General features: G+C 53.8%; 7 protein-coding genes across 7 annotated transcripts; 5 read left to right on the top strand and 2 right to left on the bottom strand.

Annotated features, from left to right (window-relative positions):
- Window positions 1-22: 22 nt before the first annotated feature.
- On the bottom strand, window positions 23-3071 carry BU26DRAFT_520379 (actin-like ATPase domain-containing protein). The gene is made up of 5 exons (XM_033829279.1): window positions 2273-3071; window positions 2110-2214; window positions 1127-2059; window positions 638-1076; window positions 23-581 (listed from the first exon to the last, which is right to left on the bottom strand). Exons 1-5 carry the CDS (start codon window positions 2777-2779, stop codon window positions 382-384), a joined length of 2184 nt encoding a protein of 727 aa, XP_033682115.1. The 5' UTR covers window positions 2780-3071; the 3' UTR covers window positions 23-381.
- Window positions 3072-4124: 1053 nt separating this feature from the next.
- BU26DRAFT_380252 (uncharacterized protein) lies at window positions 4125-5092 on the bottom strand (the record flags this gene model as incomplete). The annotated part of the gene is made up of 3 exons (XM_033822567.1): window positions 4125-4494; window positions 4543-4665; window positions 4722-5092. Coding segments are annotated over 3 exons (864 nt in total), but the record flags the coding sequence as incomplete, so codon positions are not given.
- Window positions 5093-6383: 1291 nt separating this feature from the next.
- On the top strand, window positions 6384-7479 carry BU26DRAFT_606144 (uncharacterized protein; the record flags this gene model as incomplete). The annotated part of the gene is made up of 2 exons (XM_033835637.1): window positions 6384-6533; window positions 6670-7479. The coding sequence occupies 2 exons, from the start codon at window positions 6384-6386 to the stop codon at window positions 7477-7479; spliced, it is 960 nt and encodes a 319-aa protein (XP_033682117.1).
- A 209-nt stretch (window positions 7480-7688) lies between these two features.
- Window positions 7689-8843, top strand: BU26DRAFT_520381 (uncharacterized protein). Its single transcript, XM_033829280.1, has one exon. The coding sequence runs from the start codon at window positions 7961-7963 to the stop codon at window positions 8756-8758; it is 798 nt and encodes a 265-aa protein (XP_033682118.1). The 5' UTR covers window positions 7689-7960; the 3' UTR covers window positions 8759-8843.
- A 270-nt stretch (window positions 8844-9113) lies between these two features.
- BU26DRAFT_566113 (uncharacterized protein) lies at window positions 9114-10449 on the top strand (the record flags this gene model as incomplete). The annotated part of the gene is made up of 2 exons (XM_033833470.1): window positions 9114-9789; window positions 9839-10449. The coding sequence occupies 2 exons, from the start codon at window positions 9114-9116 to the stop codon at window positions 10447-10449; spliced, it is 1287 nt and encodes a 428-aa protein (XP_033682119.1).
- Window positions 10450-11347: 898 nt separating this feature from the next.
- On the top strand, window positions 11348-12472 carry BU26DRAFT_566114 (uncharacterized protein; the record flags this gene model as incomplete). The annotated part of the gene is made up of 2 exons (XM_033833471.1): window positions 11348-11615; window positions 11670-12472. The coding sequence occupies 2 exons, from the start codon at window positions 11348-11350 to the stop codon at window positions 12470-12472; spliced, it is 1071 nt and encodes a 356-aa protein (XP_033682120.1).
- Window positions 12473-14838: 2366 nt separating this feature from the next.
- BU26DRAFT_520384 (HET-domain-containing protein) lies at window positions 14839-17428 on the top strand. The gene has a single exon (XM_033829281.1). It carries the CDS (start codon window positions 14863-14865, stop codon window positions 17047-17049), a length of 2187 nt encoding a protein of 728 aa, XP_033682121.1. The 5' UTR covers window positions 14839-14862; the 3' UTR covers window positions 17050-17428.
- Window positions 17429-18360: the final 932 nt, after the last annotated feature.

Raw genomic sequence — 18360 nt, forward strand, 5'->3', positions numbered from 1 at the left:
AGCAATGTCCTGACGCAGTTAACTGCTACCGATTGTATTGTATTTCACCAACCCTAATCTATCAACGAAAGCAAAAAGGAAGGGAGCTATTCACAACTCCAACGCGCCCCACTGAATCAATATATCTTTCGTATTTAGCCATTCAAGAACGATGAGAGAGCTTGAGGGGGTATGCTAGTAGTGTCAAAGAACAGAACAAGAGAAAGAAAATCATCCAATCCAAAAATTTGTTGTTTCGCCTCCACCTCCCCCAGCTCTCGCTTCCTTCACCTCATTCCATCAGTATCTTCAAGTCATGATAGCCTAATAAGATTATCTTCCAATAAATGTGAACAGAAGCCCAAACTTTTCGCCCAATCCCACATGCAAGCATTCCTCACATTATCTGAACCTGGCCGTGCAGCGACCCATGACTTCGCCCTGGCACACCAGCTCAGCGTTGAATTCGGAGCCGTCGAGCGTGAGGTAGATATCGAAGTAGACGCGGTAGAAAGTGCCTTGGGGCGTGTCCATGCGCTCGAAGTCCTTCTCGAGGTTCTTGCGTGATAAGTCGGAGGTGAGGGTGACGACTTCCTTGATGCCTGGGGAACTATTAGCTGGGGCTGAACAGCGCGGTACATATTGGAGGAGAGCTTACGAGGATCCTTGGTGTATTCTGGGCAAACGTCATCGTCACAAGCGTACAAGATGTCTTCGTACATGAGCGTCGCACCAGGTGCCACCTGCCGGAAAAATGACACTTTGACTGGCTCCCCAATCTTGACACGCTGACCCTTCTGCACGAAGATTTGGCGAGTGTACTTGCACCTATCCTTGCCATCGAGGGATGGAACGCGGTACTGTTCGGGATGGTGACCCTCCTTGAAGGGCTGCAGGGTAGCCATGAGGTAGTGTCGTCGCGCGACACGGTGTGTGACGATCCGCTCAGTGATGCCGGCCGTAACAGCGCCCTTAACGATAGCTGCGACAGAGTCCATTGGTCGGACGACCTTGGACTGGAACTGCGGTGGCACGTGAAGCTTGATCTGCTGGAAGAGATATTCGGAGGCACCGAAACCACCGACTACAAGCACGTTCTACAGAAGTCAGCGTCTGCTGTTAGTTGATTGGCCAGAAATGGACATACCTGTAGTGACCTGTTCTGTGCCTGGATGGCGATGATCTGATTCCTCACCAACTCCAAAATGCGGTTCACGACAGGCTCGAAGCACTGCAGAATCTCCTCATTAGTGAAGGTCATATAACCTTCCTCGATGCCGGCCTCAGGGAATTCCGCCTCAATACCGACGTCGACGGCCCACTTCTGGCCATTGTTTCGGAAATCTGCCTTTATTCTGTTCTCAAAGTCCATGATACACTTGGCGTAGACCTTGCCGGCGGTCTTGGAACCATCCGGCAGCTTCATCTTTCTGATCTTGGCACGCAGGATATTGCTGAAGTTGCGGTTTAGCGCTGTGGAACCGCAGGAGTCACCAGACCCTGCTGTGCACTCAGCGACGGAGAACGGCTGCTCCTCCTCGACCTCGTAGGCGATCAGATCGACGGTGCCACCACCGCAGTCGACGATAAGCACGGCATCGTGGACCTTGAGATTGAGCAGACCCGTCTTGGAACAGAACATGGCGGCAGCCTCAGGCTCCGTGATCAGGGTTAACCTGTTGTCGTTTTCGTCTCGCAGGAAGCCGGCCTGGATAGCGGCGGCACGAGTTGCGGCCTTGCCGGCATCGTTCCAAATGGCAGGCACGGTCAGATAGTACCTGATGTTGCGCTCTTCTCTGTTGAAGACCTCACCCAGCGTCTTCTGCAGCTGGTTGCGCATCGCCTGGCGCAGGTGGAAGAGGTAGTCGGCGGCGACATCGATCTCCGACTTCCCCGGCGGGAGCGGGGGCAGGTTGATGGGGTCGATGTACGTGTTGCCGGACAGCATCAGCTGCAGCTTGAACCACTCGACCTTCTGGACGCCCGGCTTGGGGTAGCCTGTGGGGGCCAGCGCGTCGGCGATGTCTGGGCCCCACCCTACAACCTTCTGGTACTGGTCATAGTAAAGCACAGTGGGAATCTGCGCGCGGCATTAGCCCCGACGTGCGCTGCGGGGGCCGGGGGTCGTACCTTCTGCTTTGTCTGGTTGCCCGCGCCGGGCCATTCGGTGATGATGTCCTCCTTCGCCTCGGTGTTGGTCGCGAAGGCGAAGGCGACGCCCGAGAAGGTGGTGCCCTGGTCACTCCCGCATCAGCAGCTGCGCCACACGTGTGCCTGAGGGGGCATCACTTACGAAGTCGATTCCGACGATCAGCTGGGCCTTGGAGCGGCCCTCGCCCGCGACCTCTGCCATGTTCGGGCGGTTGTAGGAGACGGGCGCGTGCTGGGCGGGCGGCGGGGCGCCATACTGGCCTGGCGGAGGCGCGCCGCCGTACTGCTGCGGAGGATAGCCCGGGGGCCCGCCCTGCGGAGGGTAGCCCATGGGGGGCTGCTGCTGCTGCTGCTGGGGGTATCCGGGGGCGCCGGTGTTGATGGGCGGCAGCGGGCTGTTTGGCCGGCCATGCTGCTGGGCGGGCGCGAGTCCGCCGGGCGGAGCGTACGTGTACGACGGCGGGCGGCCGAGGGGGTTGTTGGGGTTCATGGCGGTGGTGGGCAGGCTGGAGCTACTCGAATTCGACGCCTGCGGGGAGAGCGAGTTGGGGCGCTGGGTGGGCGTGGTGCTTCCTTGCGGCGACGGCGACGGGTTGGTAGACGAGCTTTTCCGTTTCGAACCCACTAGGTTCTTGAAACGAGCATTCATGGAGTTCATCAGAACAGAGGAGGAGCGGTGGCCGGCGTGGTGGGGTGTCGGTTGTTAAATTGGAAAGCAAGCTGCGGCTGATGGCTAACCCGCCGCACAAGGCTGACCGCGAGACTATCCCGCTTCAGCACCAGGCTCGCGACGCCGCAGCCCCAATGAGATGGCCCGTGGAGGCGCAGCTCTCCAATTGCAGCAGCTTCGGCCGGCCCTGCTTCTCTGTGCTCTGCGCGAGTGCGGTGCGCTGGACCCTTCGTCGTCGTCGTCGTCCTCTTCGTCCTCTGACAACGGCCAGGAGGCCGGCGGCTGCTACTGCGTGCACCCCCAGGCACAGTCGCAACGGGTCATATTCACTCCGGGCGCGCTGCAGTCTGGCCCGCCAACACAGGCGCACATGCATCCGTCGCTGAATGGTCCGCCTGTCAGCCACGTTGAGCCAAGTGCAGCGCGCTGAAAGCAAGCAGCAGGCCCAGTAACCCCTCCCGCGGTCCTTGAGGATTTCCACACCTGTAGCGCACTCGCAGGATATGCGTTTCACGTGCGACGCGGGACACGCAGAGCTTCAAGACCGCTCGAGGTCCCGTCCCGCTGCCTCCCCAACCGTTCCTCCAGGACGAACTTTGCCTTTGCCTTCAGGCTCCAGCGCTATCAGACCATGAGCCTCAGGCAGCAGCGGTGGGATGCGGCTATGCCCGATTAGGCCTGCTCACTCAGCCCCAGTCGCGAAGGGCAGGCGATCGCGGATGGCTTTTATTTCCAAGCCCTACAATCTATTTCTGCTCGGTTATCTCCTCTCCAGAATGGCTGCAGCCCTTTCTTTTGCTTCGCGTGTCTCTTTTCCACGGTTATGCGTTCCACGTCGACGCCCCTCCGCCCGATTTCGGTTTGATATTGGAACCTGGCCAATCAGAGGCCGAGGGGTTCCGCCCTAGCGTCCCGTCCCGGAGGACATGGGATCATGCAGGCAGATGGCGTTGTCGCTCTACTCTTGCCAACCCTAGTTGGTCGCAGAGTTTTCTTTAAGGTTATACACCGCTCTTCATGATCACTATATCAGTCGTTGGCGAAAGGCTTATCGGCTCATTACGTGGAAGAGGTGGAGCCATACGAGTGCATATTACACAAGTCCTTCGCTGACTATCGGAATGGTTCAGAGTTTCTAGCAAAATCAGCCTAGCTAGAAGCCCACTCTACCCGAGCACGCCCCGCCATCGCCCACCATCTGTACTATGAGGTTCCGAGACATAGATGCCCTGGCCCAGAGCGCCTCCCACCAAACAACCTCTTAATCAGAGTAGTCCGCTTCGGTCCCAGCAACGAACACCGACTCATCATCCCTCACGACGCTCTTCCCCTCGCAAAACCCGAGCACAGCTGTCTGCCAGATATCTCGCCCCTTATACGTCGCGATATCCGCCGGCCAGCGCTTGATCTCTTCTGCCAGAGTCAGGCGCTCCGTCCTCGACAAATCCGTCAACGGCTGGATGCTTGTCTTCACCGTGAACACAATTGCCTTTGACTTTGGCAGCCTCCGAAACGTCTGGCGCTCCCTCCGAACAATGAAAAATTGGGGTAAGAGAGTCGATAGATTCCCCGGGAAGAAGTCAGAGGTTCCTTGGACGAAGAGCAGGTCTGCGAGGCTACGATCGTCAGGCTTGGTCTGCATGAACAGCGATGAACGCTCCATCTGGCTGGTCTCGTCGAGTCGGTTGAAGTAGCTTAGCATGTCAGAGAGATCGTCGCAGATTCTAACGGGCGCAACCTACTGTTCCACAGGCCCGGATAGCTTACTTTCCCACAGTGGGACCGGTCCATGGAGATCGGTGACGGACTTTCCGATACGTTCACGGAGACGCCAACCCGCGGGAAAGAGGGTCGCGCTCGCTTGCCTGGATCCTCAGTAAGTATTGGCTCTTTGGGGGTATAGAGGGTCAAGCCTGCTTACAAAAGATGTTGTCTGGTGAACTCGCTCTGAATTAGAATATTGAAATCCTCCATGGCCAGCCTCACACACATCTCCAGCGGATGGCAATCGAACGGTCGCTGGAGGGAGAACTCCTCCTTCGTCATCTCATTTCGCACGTTTCTCAGGCCATTGTTGTGAACGATCCTGAAGGACTCCGGGTATCTATCGGTCAAGAAGTCTACAACCTCGCGCATCAACTCTTCGCAGGCTTGCTCTCCCTCCGGCAGGACCTGGAGACACTCGGCGTGCTTCTTTTGAAGCAAGAAGTCGCGCGCCTCGTGGAACACATAGTAGCTTTCGTAGTCGATTCTCAACCAGTTTCCGCGGTCCAGCTTTCGAAGACCCATCGTTTGGTAGTTCTTTGGCTTCTGACTACGCTGTTCAGGCACTGGCCCGGTCGCAATCCGCACATTTGGAAACTCGGATCCGTCGCCGCAATCCTAAAGGTGACGGTACAATTAGCAGGCACTCAGAAAGCTGGGGTACAAATACCGCATGTCTTAGATAGGGAGCAAATGTTGGAATATGTCTAACATTTGCCCTAAGGTAGGCGCAATATAAGGAAGGTTTTGCTTACTGCCTACAGGTTAGCATATACAGTCTACTATTTGTACCGGAGCCTTGGTACCATCTTGCACAAAAGCCGGCAATCTAGAAATTCTCCTATCTTCCGCTTGTCGCCTCCGTCTTCTGGTATCCTCTGGCTCCTCTTCCGTCACTGTCACAGTGATGTCGGGTATCGGGAATTTGGTCGCCCGTTTGGCATTCTTTCTGTGCTGCGCGAGGGACTGTTGTTCTCGTCGTTCGCGCTCTCGAAGGTACGCGGGCTTAATGTCAAATTGCTCGAATTCGCCCTGTAGGTCGCCCTTATAGTACCACAGTCGCGCAAAGATGGTACCGAGCCAGAAGAACCAGATCACAACGCCAACGCTGAGGGCGAGGAGGACGTAGAGGGGCAGGGTTCCGGAGTGTTGCTCTGCCGGTGGAGGCGCCATGTTTGGCTCCGCGGTGGACGTATTGTAGTTCAGAGGATGTCAATTTAGAAGAAAGGATATAGCAAGTATGGTAAGAGTCCGTCGATGTGCGAGATGCAGTGCTTTGAATGGCGATTGGAATTGCCGGGACGCCCTGCGGTGAATGTTGGGGATGGGTTGTGCCGCCTTGCTAGCGGCCACTCCATTCACTAGATGCACGCATTGCATAGGTCTGTTGTTGAACAATTGACGGTTAGTGAAAGGGTAGAGGACGAAATTGAGCACACGTTGCGAAGTACGTCATATCCGCTAAGTCGCGCCTTCCGTTTGAGCATTCGCTGGGAAGTCTCTTTCTGAACGACGATAGTCCGTTGGTTCTGCACATTCCATGTCAGCATGTGCTGCCTCTAGATTGAAGCTGTTGACGTTGCTGGCGTCTCTCGTTTCCCCCACAGGAGCATTTGCTCCCCATGGTAGCGAGCTTTTCTTTCACTTCTAAATTAACAGCCAAACATCTGCCTGCTTTATTTTCTCAAACCCTCCAACACCAACCTCATCTCACCGCACACCTCAATCGGCACCACCGTAACGGCTCGCGAACACCTCCATCGGCCTGCGAAATTACCCTACGACCGCAAAATGCCGACCAATCCGCTTCGGCAAAATAATGGCCGCGAACGAAACATTTTCCTGGGTCGAAGGCCATTACCCAGGTCTCTTCCACGAGAGCGAGCATCACCCAGGACTGTACCCACCTCAAAAGAGAAATTGGGCTACTTTCCTTTCCTCTCGCTCCCAACGGAGGTTAGATTGGTACGTATGTGGCGGCAGTCATACAAGCTTGTCTTGCGTTTAGCTTTAAAGATCCTTCAGCGTGTAAAACGATAAGAAAAGCTAGGATGTGCGTTCATCTTCCCTGGTAAACATACTAACGAGTGGCCTATCTTTCGCAGATAGTGTACGAGTTCCTTCCGCTCAAGACTAGGCACCACCAGTTCAGTTTCGCTGAAGACTTTTCGGAGTTGTGGTATCGGGCACTACTGGGACAGGACGAGCATAGAAACATCCTCATCGAGGAGGGAAACAGCACGGCAAAAGTCACTATGACTTTGGTGTGGACGACCATCCCCGGCGTGTCTATCCTCGCGACGAATCGACAGATCCAAGCAGAAGCCGGATCAATCCTTCTTCCCCGGCTTGAGGCCATCAAGATGGCGCCCATCAAGATCATCTCGAACACGCCTGGTCTCTTTGTGTATCGGCTTCAGAGAATCTTAACATGCCTCGCCTTCCCAGAGGAGGATTGCAATGGAAGCAAGGACCTCAGGAATCTCTTGCCCCACGCGCACATACACTTCGCGCAGTACACCCGAAACACAGACATGACTCCGATAAGGGAAGTACAAATCGCCGTCAACAACCGTTTCATTGACCGCGATAATCTCCATAAAGCAGATGACAGGGCGCGAATCCTTCAACTCGCTTACCAAGGCCTACAGTCATCCCAGTCTGCGGTCTTCGGCAGCAGGAAACTACAGGTCCAAGTCAGACCAGCTCTCTTGTCGGAAATCGAGCAGAGCGCTCTCGAAGCGAACATTGCTCTCTGGACTTGGACAATTGGAAATGGGGCCATACTCCCTGCTCCTATCGTCCAGAATTCCGGGGTCAAGAAGTGGATTATAGGCGGAGGTGATGTCATCAGGGCCAGTGAATGGGAGGCTGGCTGGGCGGAGGGGGAATACTTTTGGCCGGAGCAAAAGTGAGGATTGTGGCGTGGCCCCATTCCAACGAAACGCTTGGGGTTACTAGGGACGATAGCTAGTTTTCATTGGTTCTACATCACGGTTTTAATAGCTTAAGCAGGCGTATCGGGAGTACTTATCCCCCAGAATACTGCGCGCGGGCATGCTGTCAATAGCGCCACCGAAAGGCGTATCCGAGTAGACTTGAGTTTGTTCTTACGTAACTGCTCGTGCCAGTAAAGGTACCCGGGGCCCTAAATGAAACTTTTGCTTTTCACTCACCACGAGCCGCGCCTTCCTCATTCGTCCGTGCGTTGCCTCGATCTCTTTTCTCACCCGCACACCGAATAGAAATTTCTAACACGCCCACTGGCTTCTTCACATCGGCATATCATTCGACACCCACTCTCGAGCCATATCTGCTCGTAGAAGGTAAGTATATATTAGGAGCAGGCGTCTAGTAACCCCGCTAACAGCACAGTCTCCCAGGTCATCGTTTAGCATGGAGGCGCGTCCGTTCCGCTTCCTCGATTTACCGACGGAGGTCAGGCTCATAGTCTACGAGTATCTGCCGATCAAGACACGACACCGGCAACTGGGCCCCAAGGGCGAGGATTTCTCTTTTCTCAAACTTATCACGAAGTCGATCCCTGGCATCTCCATTCTCGCAACATGCGGTCAAATCCACGCGGAGGCTCTCCCGATTCTGGAGCCAAGGATCTCAACGCTCCGAAAGGAGCCTGTCAGGATCCTTAGCGACTTTTGCATGCCTGATGAGAGCGGACTGAAGGGCATCCTGCAGTGTCTTACCTATGACGAAGCGTCGTGCTCAGGAAACGCGGAGGTCTTCGAAGCCTTGCAACGACCGGGAGGCGACATTCGGACCCACGAAGAACTACACGAAATCCTACAGGCCAGTATCCGGGACATTGCGCCAGGTCGACATGTCCAGGTTTCTCTCGCCGCTTGCTTAGACTTAGGCTACGTTACCGAGAGGGAAAAGCCGATGTTATTCGCGATGTGGTATAGCGAGCTCTGGCGGTGGGCACGGAACAAGACTGAGATCTGGGATGAAGAGACTGGAAGGTGTCACACAAATGAAAAGCGACATCGGAAGGTTTCAGTGTCAGTTCGACCCTGTTTGACGTCCACAGCATTGCAACAAGCTCTCGAAATGGAACGTCGTTGGGACTCAGGTGTTGGACCACCTCGCGTTGGCAGAACAATCGTGGTCGATGAGAAAGAGGGGATTAAACCCGTGGAGTGGGAGGATGACTGGGAGGAGGGAGAGAAGGTCTAAGGCCAAGCCTCAAATGAGGCATTCCAAGGATTGGAGCCTACCTTTCAGAGGGCTTCCGCCTCAGAAAACGATGCTCGGTTCGTTCAATAGCTTGAACTGTGAGAGATTACAAGACGTCGAGTCGCCCTCGGTCAGATGAAGTTCATACGATGACTAACCTAAGAAGTGATTCTCCCATTGGTCAAACCTTTAGCGTGGCGGTGCATTGACTCAGCCCCATCATTCTCACTGCCGGTGACCCCAAACTGCCACCACCAACACAGAGTATCGCCGCCTGAGTTTGCCAACATGGCTTGGCCATATCCATGAAGAGTACGCCTCGAATCAGCACTCAAGGCATTTTGACCCTTCAACCATGCCGGAAGAGACCAATCCGACAATCATCGCCCCCGGCGGCGACCTGGTCCTCGCTGTCTGCCAGGAAGAGGGCGGCGAACAGTTCGCGTACCGTGTCGATTCGAAAATCCTTCGGGAGAACTCGAGGTTTTTTGAGAATTTGCTGAGCGATCGATTCAACGAAGGACAGCGACTGTCAGCAGAGCTCGAAGCTCTGAAGCTTGCAGGACACTCAAACATCGCAGATGCGTCAGCAGACGCCCTGCCCCGAATACACATCGTGAACATCGGTAGAATATCGATTTCGAAAGCATCGAATGTCCAGAACCTAATCGCCGACTTCCTACGTGCCGTTCATGGACAGGACCTTGCTGTTCCAAATCCTCCCGTGCCGAACCTCGCGAATCTCGCTGTCGTCGCCGATCGCTTCGATGCGGTAACTTGTCTCTCGCGATACGTACAAAGGAGGAAATACCTGCATCTGATAGATGCGAAGCCGAAGGGCAGGGTTAGTCCCGGCCTTCCGGAAGAGAGGGCGCGACAGAAGCTGCTTGTAGGTCTGCTGTTCGATCATCCGCCATGGGTTACGCGGTATTCGAAGCACCTGATAATGCGGGACTCGATTCAGTGGAAACCCGGGATTGAAGAGGATCATTCAAAGGCTTTGTGGTGGGATATTCCCTACGGCGTCGAAGGTAGTGTGCCTGGTCATCTCTTTGGTATCACTCCCACTAACGGTAGTAGACGAACTGATTCGGCGGCGAGAGTGCATACTGGAGACGATCAACTCGCTGCAGTCGCACTTCCTCAAGCTGTACACGTCAGGGGAGCGGCAATGCAAACTGGGCTATGATACATCCGTTCAATGTGATTCCTTTCAGCTTGGCGAAATGGTTCGATTCTTCACAAAGCTGAGTACTCTTCGACTTCAGGGTACGATATACGACAACACCGAGCCGACTTACTATTCTGGAGACATTGATCGTCTACTGGAGTCTCTCCGTCAGTGTTCTTCGTACCAGATCGACCGCAACCACTCCCATTGCGGTCTACGAGTCAGGCTAATACCCTTGCTCGACCTGATCCAGAATCAGCTTTCTCTTGACACTGGTAGTTTGGATATCGGCATTTGCGCGGAGTGCTGGAACTATCATCGGTCGCTATACGCCTGGTCTTCAGCAAAGAGACCGGTGTTGTGGGCCCACCCAAAGTCTCTGACCGGAATGCGCACGCTTGCAAGCCCTTACATCAGGGGACATCAGAGGAATTCGAGTAGCTGCCTGAACAGGCATATCTTGGTCAGGGACATGTTCATGGCTGTGGAGAGGGACTGGACGGCTAGGGACGCTTATTGAGGGCGTGCTCGGTGTATAGCATGTCATGAGGTTGTTCAGCTCTCAGCCGCGAAGCTTGAGCCAGCCTTCTGGAAGAGGCTGCAAATCATCAACGCTTCGTGCCTGGATTACCGACCGCAAGGGTCAGCCCTACCGGGGCTTATGACCGCTTTTCAGACCCTAAGGCAGTTCGATGCTTTCAGGCAGCGGGGCCAATTGTACCCCGCCTCGCTTCAAAGCATGTGAGGACAATGAATGCACGATTGCAGAGGGTGTATTTGACACTAGAATGCTCGATTGCGCCCTGGGAAAGCCTCGAAGCCAATATTACGAACCAAGTATTGATTTACCCCTGGGTACCGTGGTCGAAAATCGGAAGTGGCTGCCGTATGGGAACCGTTCATGAGAACTGTGGAGTAGTTCGTGCTCCCGCGCGACTATGCAGTCTCTCAAACCCTCTCATTCGTTGGGCCAGGGTCAAAAGCACGTGAGGCGGCTATGCAGATCAAGCTGCGCCGCTTGTGAGGCTGTGCCGCCCTGAACCACCACAACTCCGCCTTCGGCCATGCGGCGGCAACTGACACGGGTTTTGTTCATGATGCGCCACATAGCATATGCCGGTTTGAGTTTCATACGTTCCTGAAGCTCGCTTCGCTCCGATACCTGTGGCTCGTGTCTGGGGCATACACAAGGCAGAAAGTAGGCTGTCATGATCACACAACTGGGCTACTTCGCCCCTTGGTGCACCACTATAAGATCCTACGGCGCTACGCGACCACGGTTAAGCGCACCTTGCATTCACCTGCATCAAAGTCGTAACTTGCTCGAACAAGCTTTACCTCTTACCTCTTTGAGTCATCACGAGACTACGCCGTTTGCCAATACTTAGTACCCGTGTTTGCACCTGCACAGACCGACCATGTCCGTGTCACTTACCTCATTCTTATTCGACCACGGGGGCGCATCTACATCAAGAACTCCCCACCTCCGCGACATTCCTTCACAACCACAAACGAAGATGCCGGTGTTCAGCGGTCTGAAGAAGAAGCTCTCACGGCGAGGATCAAATCCGCTCAGCTCGAGCAACTCTCAGACTTCAGCCTCGAAGAGCCCCACCTCCCCAAGCGGGCATCTAGCTCCTCAGACCAACAATCCGTTCGCCAGCTCGCCAGCTACGCGTCGTCCTAGTAAGTCAAACAGCAACTATCTACTCCCAAATCGCAGGGTTAATGTATCATTAGACCGCTCAGGCATGAACGCCTTCACGACACCCTCAAACGAGCCGCCACCAGCCTACACCCCAGGACCGGCTAATACAGGATCCACGGAGCAATCCACTATGGCCGCACCGAACGTCGCCTCTGGAGCAGACGACCCTTTTTCTTTCCTCAAGTCTTTCGACACTATCTTCCTGATCGATGACTCAGGCTCTATGGCGGGTCGCTCGTGGCGCGAGACAGCCGAGGCGCTCAAGGCCATCACGCCCATCTGCACGCAGCGCGACGCCGACGGCATCGACATCTACTTCCTGAATCACCCGGACTCATCTCTCTACAAGAACGTCACCTCCGCCAGCACCGTCGTCGAGATCTTCCAGACAGTGCGCCCCGGCAGCGGAACACCCACCGGCCAGCGCCTCAACCAGATCCTGAAGCCGTATCTTGCCAAGTATACCGCTAAGCCCGACTCCACCAAACCTGTCAACATCATTGTGATCACGGACGGTGTGCCGACGGACGACGTCGAGAGCGTCATTGTTAGGACAGCTAAGAAGCTGGACAAGCTAGATGCGCCCTCCTGGCAGGTGGGCATTCAGTTCTTCCAAGTTGGGCGCGAAGAGGGCGCGCGAGAGCACCTGAAGAGCCTGGATGATGATCTGAGATCTCTCTCGCCTGATGGCGATTTGCGGGATATCGTGGATACGGTGCCGTTCACGGGGGAGGATGGGTCGGAGCTAACGGGCGCCGGGATTATGAAAGTTGTGCTTGGGAGCGTGAATAGGAGGCTCGATCGTAACTCGAAGGAGTTGCATCGGCGCTCTTGATGATGGCCTCCTCTCTCTGCCTCGATATGATGGTTTCACTACGGGTAGGGGGCGACCGCACCCCCAAACCGGCTCGGTCGCCCTCCGGTGTTGGCGGCGTTGGGGGGGCCAGTTGCTTCCTTCTCGATATGATACCACGATACGGCATAGGGGAGTTTCGGCTAGAGAAAAATAGGCGGCTGCTTGCTATTGGTTTAGATTGCACCATTCTTTCCTATCATAGATTTCCGCTCCTGCGGTTCTCACCGGGAGCACTGTTCTCTACTGCGTAATTTCACCCACTCATATCAATCCTTACTTTTTCGTATCCCCTCGCTTTTGGTCCACATTGCTTCTTCCACGTATTCAGATTCGCTCTATTCGCTTGTGGCTGACACGTGGTGGAGATGAAGTCGGTCAGCAGGGAGGGGTAAGTGTGCCTGGCGAGGCAGACTTGGATATCTCCCGGCCATCGTGGACCCACTCACAACACACAATGCATACTTGGCTGGGCGCTAATGCTAATATTTACAAATAGAGGTATGTGGTGGGATGATGGGCGGCACGTCGCTCGGAATTGGTGTTCCTGGAGGATGGAAGGGAGGGTGACGTGCTTTTTGGTGGGCTCCCCGTTTGTGCTGCGTATGGAAAGTATGCCCACTACTCTTGCAAGTAGCCAACCCAACCATTTATGCATTGCACTCCACCGGGAATATCCACTTGGAGGGGCGTGGCTCGACAGGAAGTTGAAGGAAATCATCGATGCTGATCAACCGTACGCAACGCTGCCCAAATGCATGGAGACTTCACCGAAAGCGATTGCAATTCATACCCCCCTTTACCGGGAACGGGAAGAATAGCCCCGCGCGGTGAGACCCTCCCTGATAGACAATGCTACATAGATGTTCCAGGTCGGCAAGGCAGACTCGTTCTTCAAGTTGAAGGATTGATCGGTATCTCCTGCTCCCTGGCTTCCTCATCAACTGCTTCATCATTCCAGGAGGAGGTTATGCGCCCCACTCCGGCGCGAGGGCCATCGCAGGCTGGCCAGCCATTGTTCGGAAAAGGTACGGAAGAAGGTGGCACGCTAGGAGTATGGTGTGAGAACTAGTGTTCGTTTACACCTGTGCACCAGTTCGCTTTCGTTGTATCCTTTTTTCCCCTGTGGTGTCCAGGTTGAAAACGATGCCGCTTGCTCGACCGGACGTAGAGACTGGGAGTAGAAAGCCCTCATCGATGTACACCCTCGAGCATAATCTCATCCTATCCTCGAACGCAAACCATGCCGTCTGTGTCACGCAGCCATCATCCAAACTATGCAACGATGTTCCCGATCGCAACGCGGCATTGGTCTGGTAGACTACTAATGCAATCAGCATGTATGACAGGATTTCATGGTGCATTGTAATGCACCGGCCGTTCTCCCCAGCATCTCTGACACGTCCTTGTTGCAAGTAAGGCGTTTCACACCGCACCTCCATGTAGCTTGGGGCGTTCTCTGCATGGATTGGTGCTCCAGGTCGGATATTGAAGAACGCCTCAGATATCGATGGAATACTCCTCCTTCCGCATGGGGCAAATAGATGAGATTGCACGGTTGGGACGGCGGCAAAGTCTCGTGCGAAATGAAGATCCGTCTCGTGCCAATGCGGCCGACTGTGGAGAATGTGATTCAATCTCTATTAAGCTGCGACATGGGAAATTGATGCACTTTGCTTGTGGCAGCTCAAACTGATGAGACGCCTATCTGTAGCGTTTGACTGCGTAGCGTTTACCTTGAATTGGTGTTGCGCGCGCAGTCATTAATTCGCTCGACCTCGTTATAAAGAAGATGCGAGCATACTACATATATAGTACCAGCAAAAAAGACGCGATATTCTAAACTCCGCAGGCAGAAGGGGTATCATCAAAAGGTTCAGCGGTTTATTGAATTGGTGTTAAAAGACAAATACCTGGAACTCCGAACTAATGTGCAATCGTGTGGCAATGATCTTTAAGTCATCGGAATACTGGTTGGTGATAATATTTCCTGTCCTAAAAAATGAGACGTACCGACGATTTCTTTTAGGATATATGTTTTGTGCTTATTGGAAACGGTGTATGGCTCCTGCGTCTTTCGTGTGAGGTAGAATTGGAATCCATGGATGCACCTTAGTTCGGACTTGTTATTTCCTTAGTTACTGCTAGTCACCATTTTGCAGCGTATTCGAATGTGCTGAATGAAGGTCTTTGTACTTCCTCGAGATGTCATGATTGGTAGAGGTCTGCAGGGCAACTGCGCCCCACCATCACCGCTGCTGCCTGCGTCTGTTCTTGATAACTCAAGTTCTTCCCTCAAACGACCGAACTTCATTCCTTCTAGCCAAAAAAAGTTGATATTTACTATTTTTCTTATCCTAGTTCCCTTCGTTATGGCAGACCACTACAAATACCATCCGTTGGATCGTTCCAAACGCGAAATCAGGCTATCGAGCCTGCTCCCAAACGACGGCACAAGAAAGTCCAAGTTAATCCCCGCTTGTCATCTCTTTCACGTCGCTCTTGATGAAAAGCCAAACTTCACTGCGCTCTCCTATGTCTGGGGAGATCCCAAAGATCGACGTGTGATCTTGGTAGATGGCTTTCCTATTTCAGTGACCCGGAACCTATACGACGCGATGATGGTACTTCGGCCGGCCAATGCACCCATCACAATATGGATTGATGCTCTGTGCATCAACCAAGCAGATGACGAAGAAAAGAGCTGGCAAGTCGGACTGATGGCGGAGATCTATGGGCATTCGTCTAAAGTTGTGGCTTGGCTCGGTCCAGCTGATCAGGATAGCGATTCAGTAATGGATTACCTGAATGACTTCGGAGCGAGGGCTGAAGCTTGCGGTGCACACCACTCGCCCGCACCCTACATGGAAGCCTGGAACGAGCTGGCGGCCGAGCCTGGAGCACTCCGTCCTCCAAGCAAATTCAACGTGTGGGATGCACTGTTGGATGATCTTATCTCTGAAGCGAGCGCCGATGCCTGTGGCATAGATCGTGAGCCCAAATCTTATGCGAAAACGTGGCGGAAGCTAGAAGAGCTGGTTGCCGACGGTCGAAGAGCCCGCATTCCAAGACGATCTGAAGTGCGAATACAAACGCCTGCGGGCCAAAGATTGTGGTTCTCGCAAGAGGCGGCGGATAGCCTGTTTTATTCCATCAGTGGCTGGCACGATCAACATAATCTACTACCGCTAGACGGCATAAAGCGACTGTTCACTCGAAAATGGTGGGAGCGGGTTTGGGTACTTCAAGAAATTGCTCTTCCCGAAGACGCCGAATTTCTTTGTGGGGCGAAGCGGATTGAACGTCGTCGATGCACCGCTGCTCTTAATGCTTTTACTGCTTGTCAAGCCGTTCTTGCATCGAAGTTTACCAACGATCCGCAGGCATTGACGCCATACCAAGTCAGAATTGGAGGGGTCTTCTTCCAGCACAGAGCGACTGTCATGCTGGCATCCTGGTCTATCTACAGGGACGGTGGGTTCCCGCTCGTGGCTTTACTTCGCGCAACATGTGAGGGCAGCGAAGATATCAGAAAATATGGGCCCCATCATCTAAAATCGACCGACCCGCGGGACAAGGTATTCGCTTTGTTGGGTATCGCAAGTGATAGAGAGGAGTTGCTGTCGTTGGGCCTTTATCCCGATTATACAAAGTCTTTTAAGGAAACGTACAAGATAACCATGGTAGCTCTGCTTCGACAAGGCCACGTCTCACTATTATCGATGTGTCAGACCCCGAAGCTCATTCCAGAACTACCATCCTGGGTCCCGGATTGGTCTGGATGCTTGTCTGGTGTATTGCAAAGCGTGGAAGGGGATCACGTCACTCTTCTTCCTGCATTCAGCGCATCCGGCGCAGAATCTTTTCAGCCCGAAGTCATTATTAGATCGAAATACGGAGCGATCGAAGCCGTCGCACTGGCGGGCTGTATATACGACGAGATATGCGAAGTAGGATCATTTCCTAACGAGCGTTCTAGTCGTAAAATGCCTCTTCCAGATGTGGTTTCAAGGGCAGCGGATAGGCTGATCGCAGTCCTTCTCCTCACGTACACCAGTAAGGAAGGATGCAAAGACTTCAGAGATCGTATGCGTGCAGCGGTACGGACTTCCGTCGGAGGTGTTAGAATTGACGAACATAAGGACCTAGCGAGGGTTGGAGACGACCGTTTTGTTGATGCTATAGAGCTTCTGCAGAGCTTCATTAAACACATCAAGCACAGACGTATCAAAGTCGGCGTACAAAACCTGGTAGCCAACGGGGCTCTCAAAGGTAGGATCGGTGCACAATCCCAGGGTACCCGCACATTGCTCGGAGAAATCCTCGGGAAGAGCATGGGGCAACTTCCATGCATTACCAGAAAGGGGCATTTGGTCCTTTGCTCTGAGCATGTCAAGCGAAGCGACGTTGTGGCGCTAATCCGCGGGGCCCAGGTGCCCTTCGTGGTTCACCGAAGGAACGATGGACGGTATCAACTCATTAGCGAAGCGTATGTCGACGGTATCATGGACGGAGAGGCGGTCGAGAACTGCGAGTGGGGTTTGATAGATCTTGTCTAGTGTAGCTTGTGGTCCGGTCGTAGTGTGAGGCAAGATGGTTGGTAAGCAAGGCGGATTCGATAAATCTCTGTTGCACAAGACCCACGGCCTCGCTCTATCTCCCTAGTCATGGCTTAGGGTAAGCACCAAGCGTGGTGGGTTCCCTCGTGCATTGTTATCGTGGGATTGAGCTACTCACCTGAAAGGTGCGTTGTTGGGATCAGGTTGCATGTCCCTCAAGCAAGGCAGACTCCGCCTCCATCTCGATACATCTCGGTTGCGTCCGGAAGGGACGTCGGTGGTTGAAATGATGAGAATAGCCGCGCATATCGATGCGATGCATCCTCTTCTGCATGAGCGCAAGAGTGCAGCAGGGATGATAAGAGCGCCACTTCGGTGTGCTGCGAACGGACACCCGTCTCACGCTGAGGGCCCAGAGACTTATACTCATGGAGGCGGAAAGGGCTGCAGGCGTTTTCGATTTTTCGATAATTATGAGGTATTGAATCTGAGTCTACCTTGCCAATGTAACCCGGCAGGATGTCAAGGAAATCCATGAGACTGCGTCGTGGACGGATCGCAATTCGATATGCTTCCGGACACAACGAATTACGTCTGGCAACAGGACATAGAGGATTGGTAGCTAGTCTCGCAAGTCTCCCTAGGACTTGCGAGAAGTCCTCGTGCGTAATTCTCGATGTTCTGATATGTCGAAGTGGGAAATCGTGATGGTATTTGCGTCGCATCGCTTGGAGGACGCTTGCCTCCAGACATCCACTCCTTTCCAGGAACAAGTTTCATCCCAGCCCCAGTTACTCTGGCAGAAGCACTTCGGCACCCTCAGTTCTGCGAGGAGTTCTTCTCAAGCGACGCTTTTCTTCACCTTGGGCCCCTCCTCGCCGCGCTGGTGTGGCTGCCTCACACGCCGCTTTCCTCTCTTTGCTTTTCGATCATACAGCAAGTGATTGCCTACACTAGTTGTGACTCTAGTGACTCCAGTCCGTCGTCGGCCTTCCGCTGTTTCGTGTGCGCCACGGATCCATATCATGGAAGCAGTAGGATCTCCTTTGTAGCGGTTGTCGGGGCCTCGATAATCCCAGAGACATGGCGATGATAGTTCATGCTCATCGCGAGAAGCAATCGTCGGAGGTGACAAGAGATGCCGCCGTGAAAGTGGGGCGACTATTCCATTCTCGGCAAGGGTGTGACAAGCATTGACGACAGACGTCAGCATTATCTCTTTTACAAAGGGTACAACTTGCTATTGACACTCTAAATTGGAGAAAACCAGCCAGAAATCTCGATTTACTCTTCTCTATCGACACCGTGGGT

The sequence above is a fragment of the Trematosphaeria pertusa genome (assembly GCF_010094035.1).
Source record: "Trematosphaeria pertusa strain CBS 122368 unplaced genomic scaffold BU26scaffold_9, whole genome shotgun sequence".
In the NCBI taxonomy this organism is placed as follows: domain Eukaryota; kingdom Fungi; phylum Ascomycota; class Dothideomycetes; order Pleosporales; family Trematosphaeriaceae; genus Trematosphaeria; species Trematosphaeria pertusa.

Bases quoted from the DNA above. Each gene is read 5' to 3' on its own strand.
- BU26DRAFT_520384 (XM_033829281.1), top strand. From the start codon at position 14,863: ATGGCAGACCACTACAAATACCATCCGTTGGATCGTTCCAAACGCGAA.
- BU26DRAFT_520381 (XM_033829280.1), top strand. From the start codon at position 7,961: ATGGAGGCGCGTCCGTTCCGCTTCCTCGATTTACCGACGGAGGTCAGG.
- BU26DRAFT_520379 (XM_033829279.1), bottom strand. From the start codon at position 2,779: ATGAATGCTCGTTTCAAGAACCTAGTGGGTTCGAAACGGAAAAGCTCG. The intron at 2,215-2,272 runs GTAAGTGATGCC...GGGAGTGACCAG, and splicing joins TGATCGTCGGAATCGACTTC to GGCACCACCTTCTCGGGCGT. The intron at 2,060-2,109 runs GTACGACCCCCG...TGCCGCGCGCAG, and splicing joins GCAACCAGACAAAGCAGAAG to ATTCCCACTGTGCTTTACTA.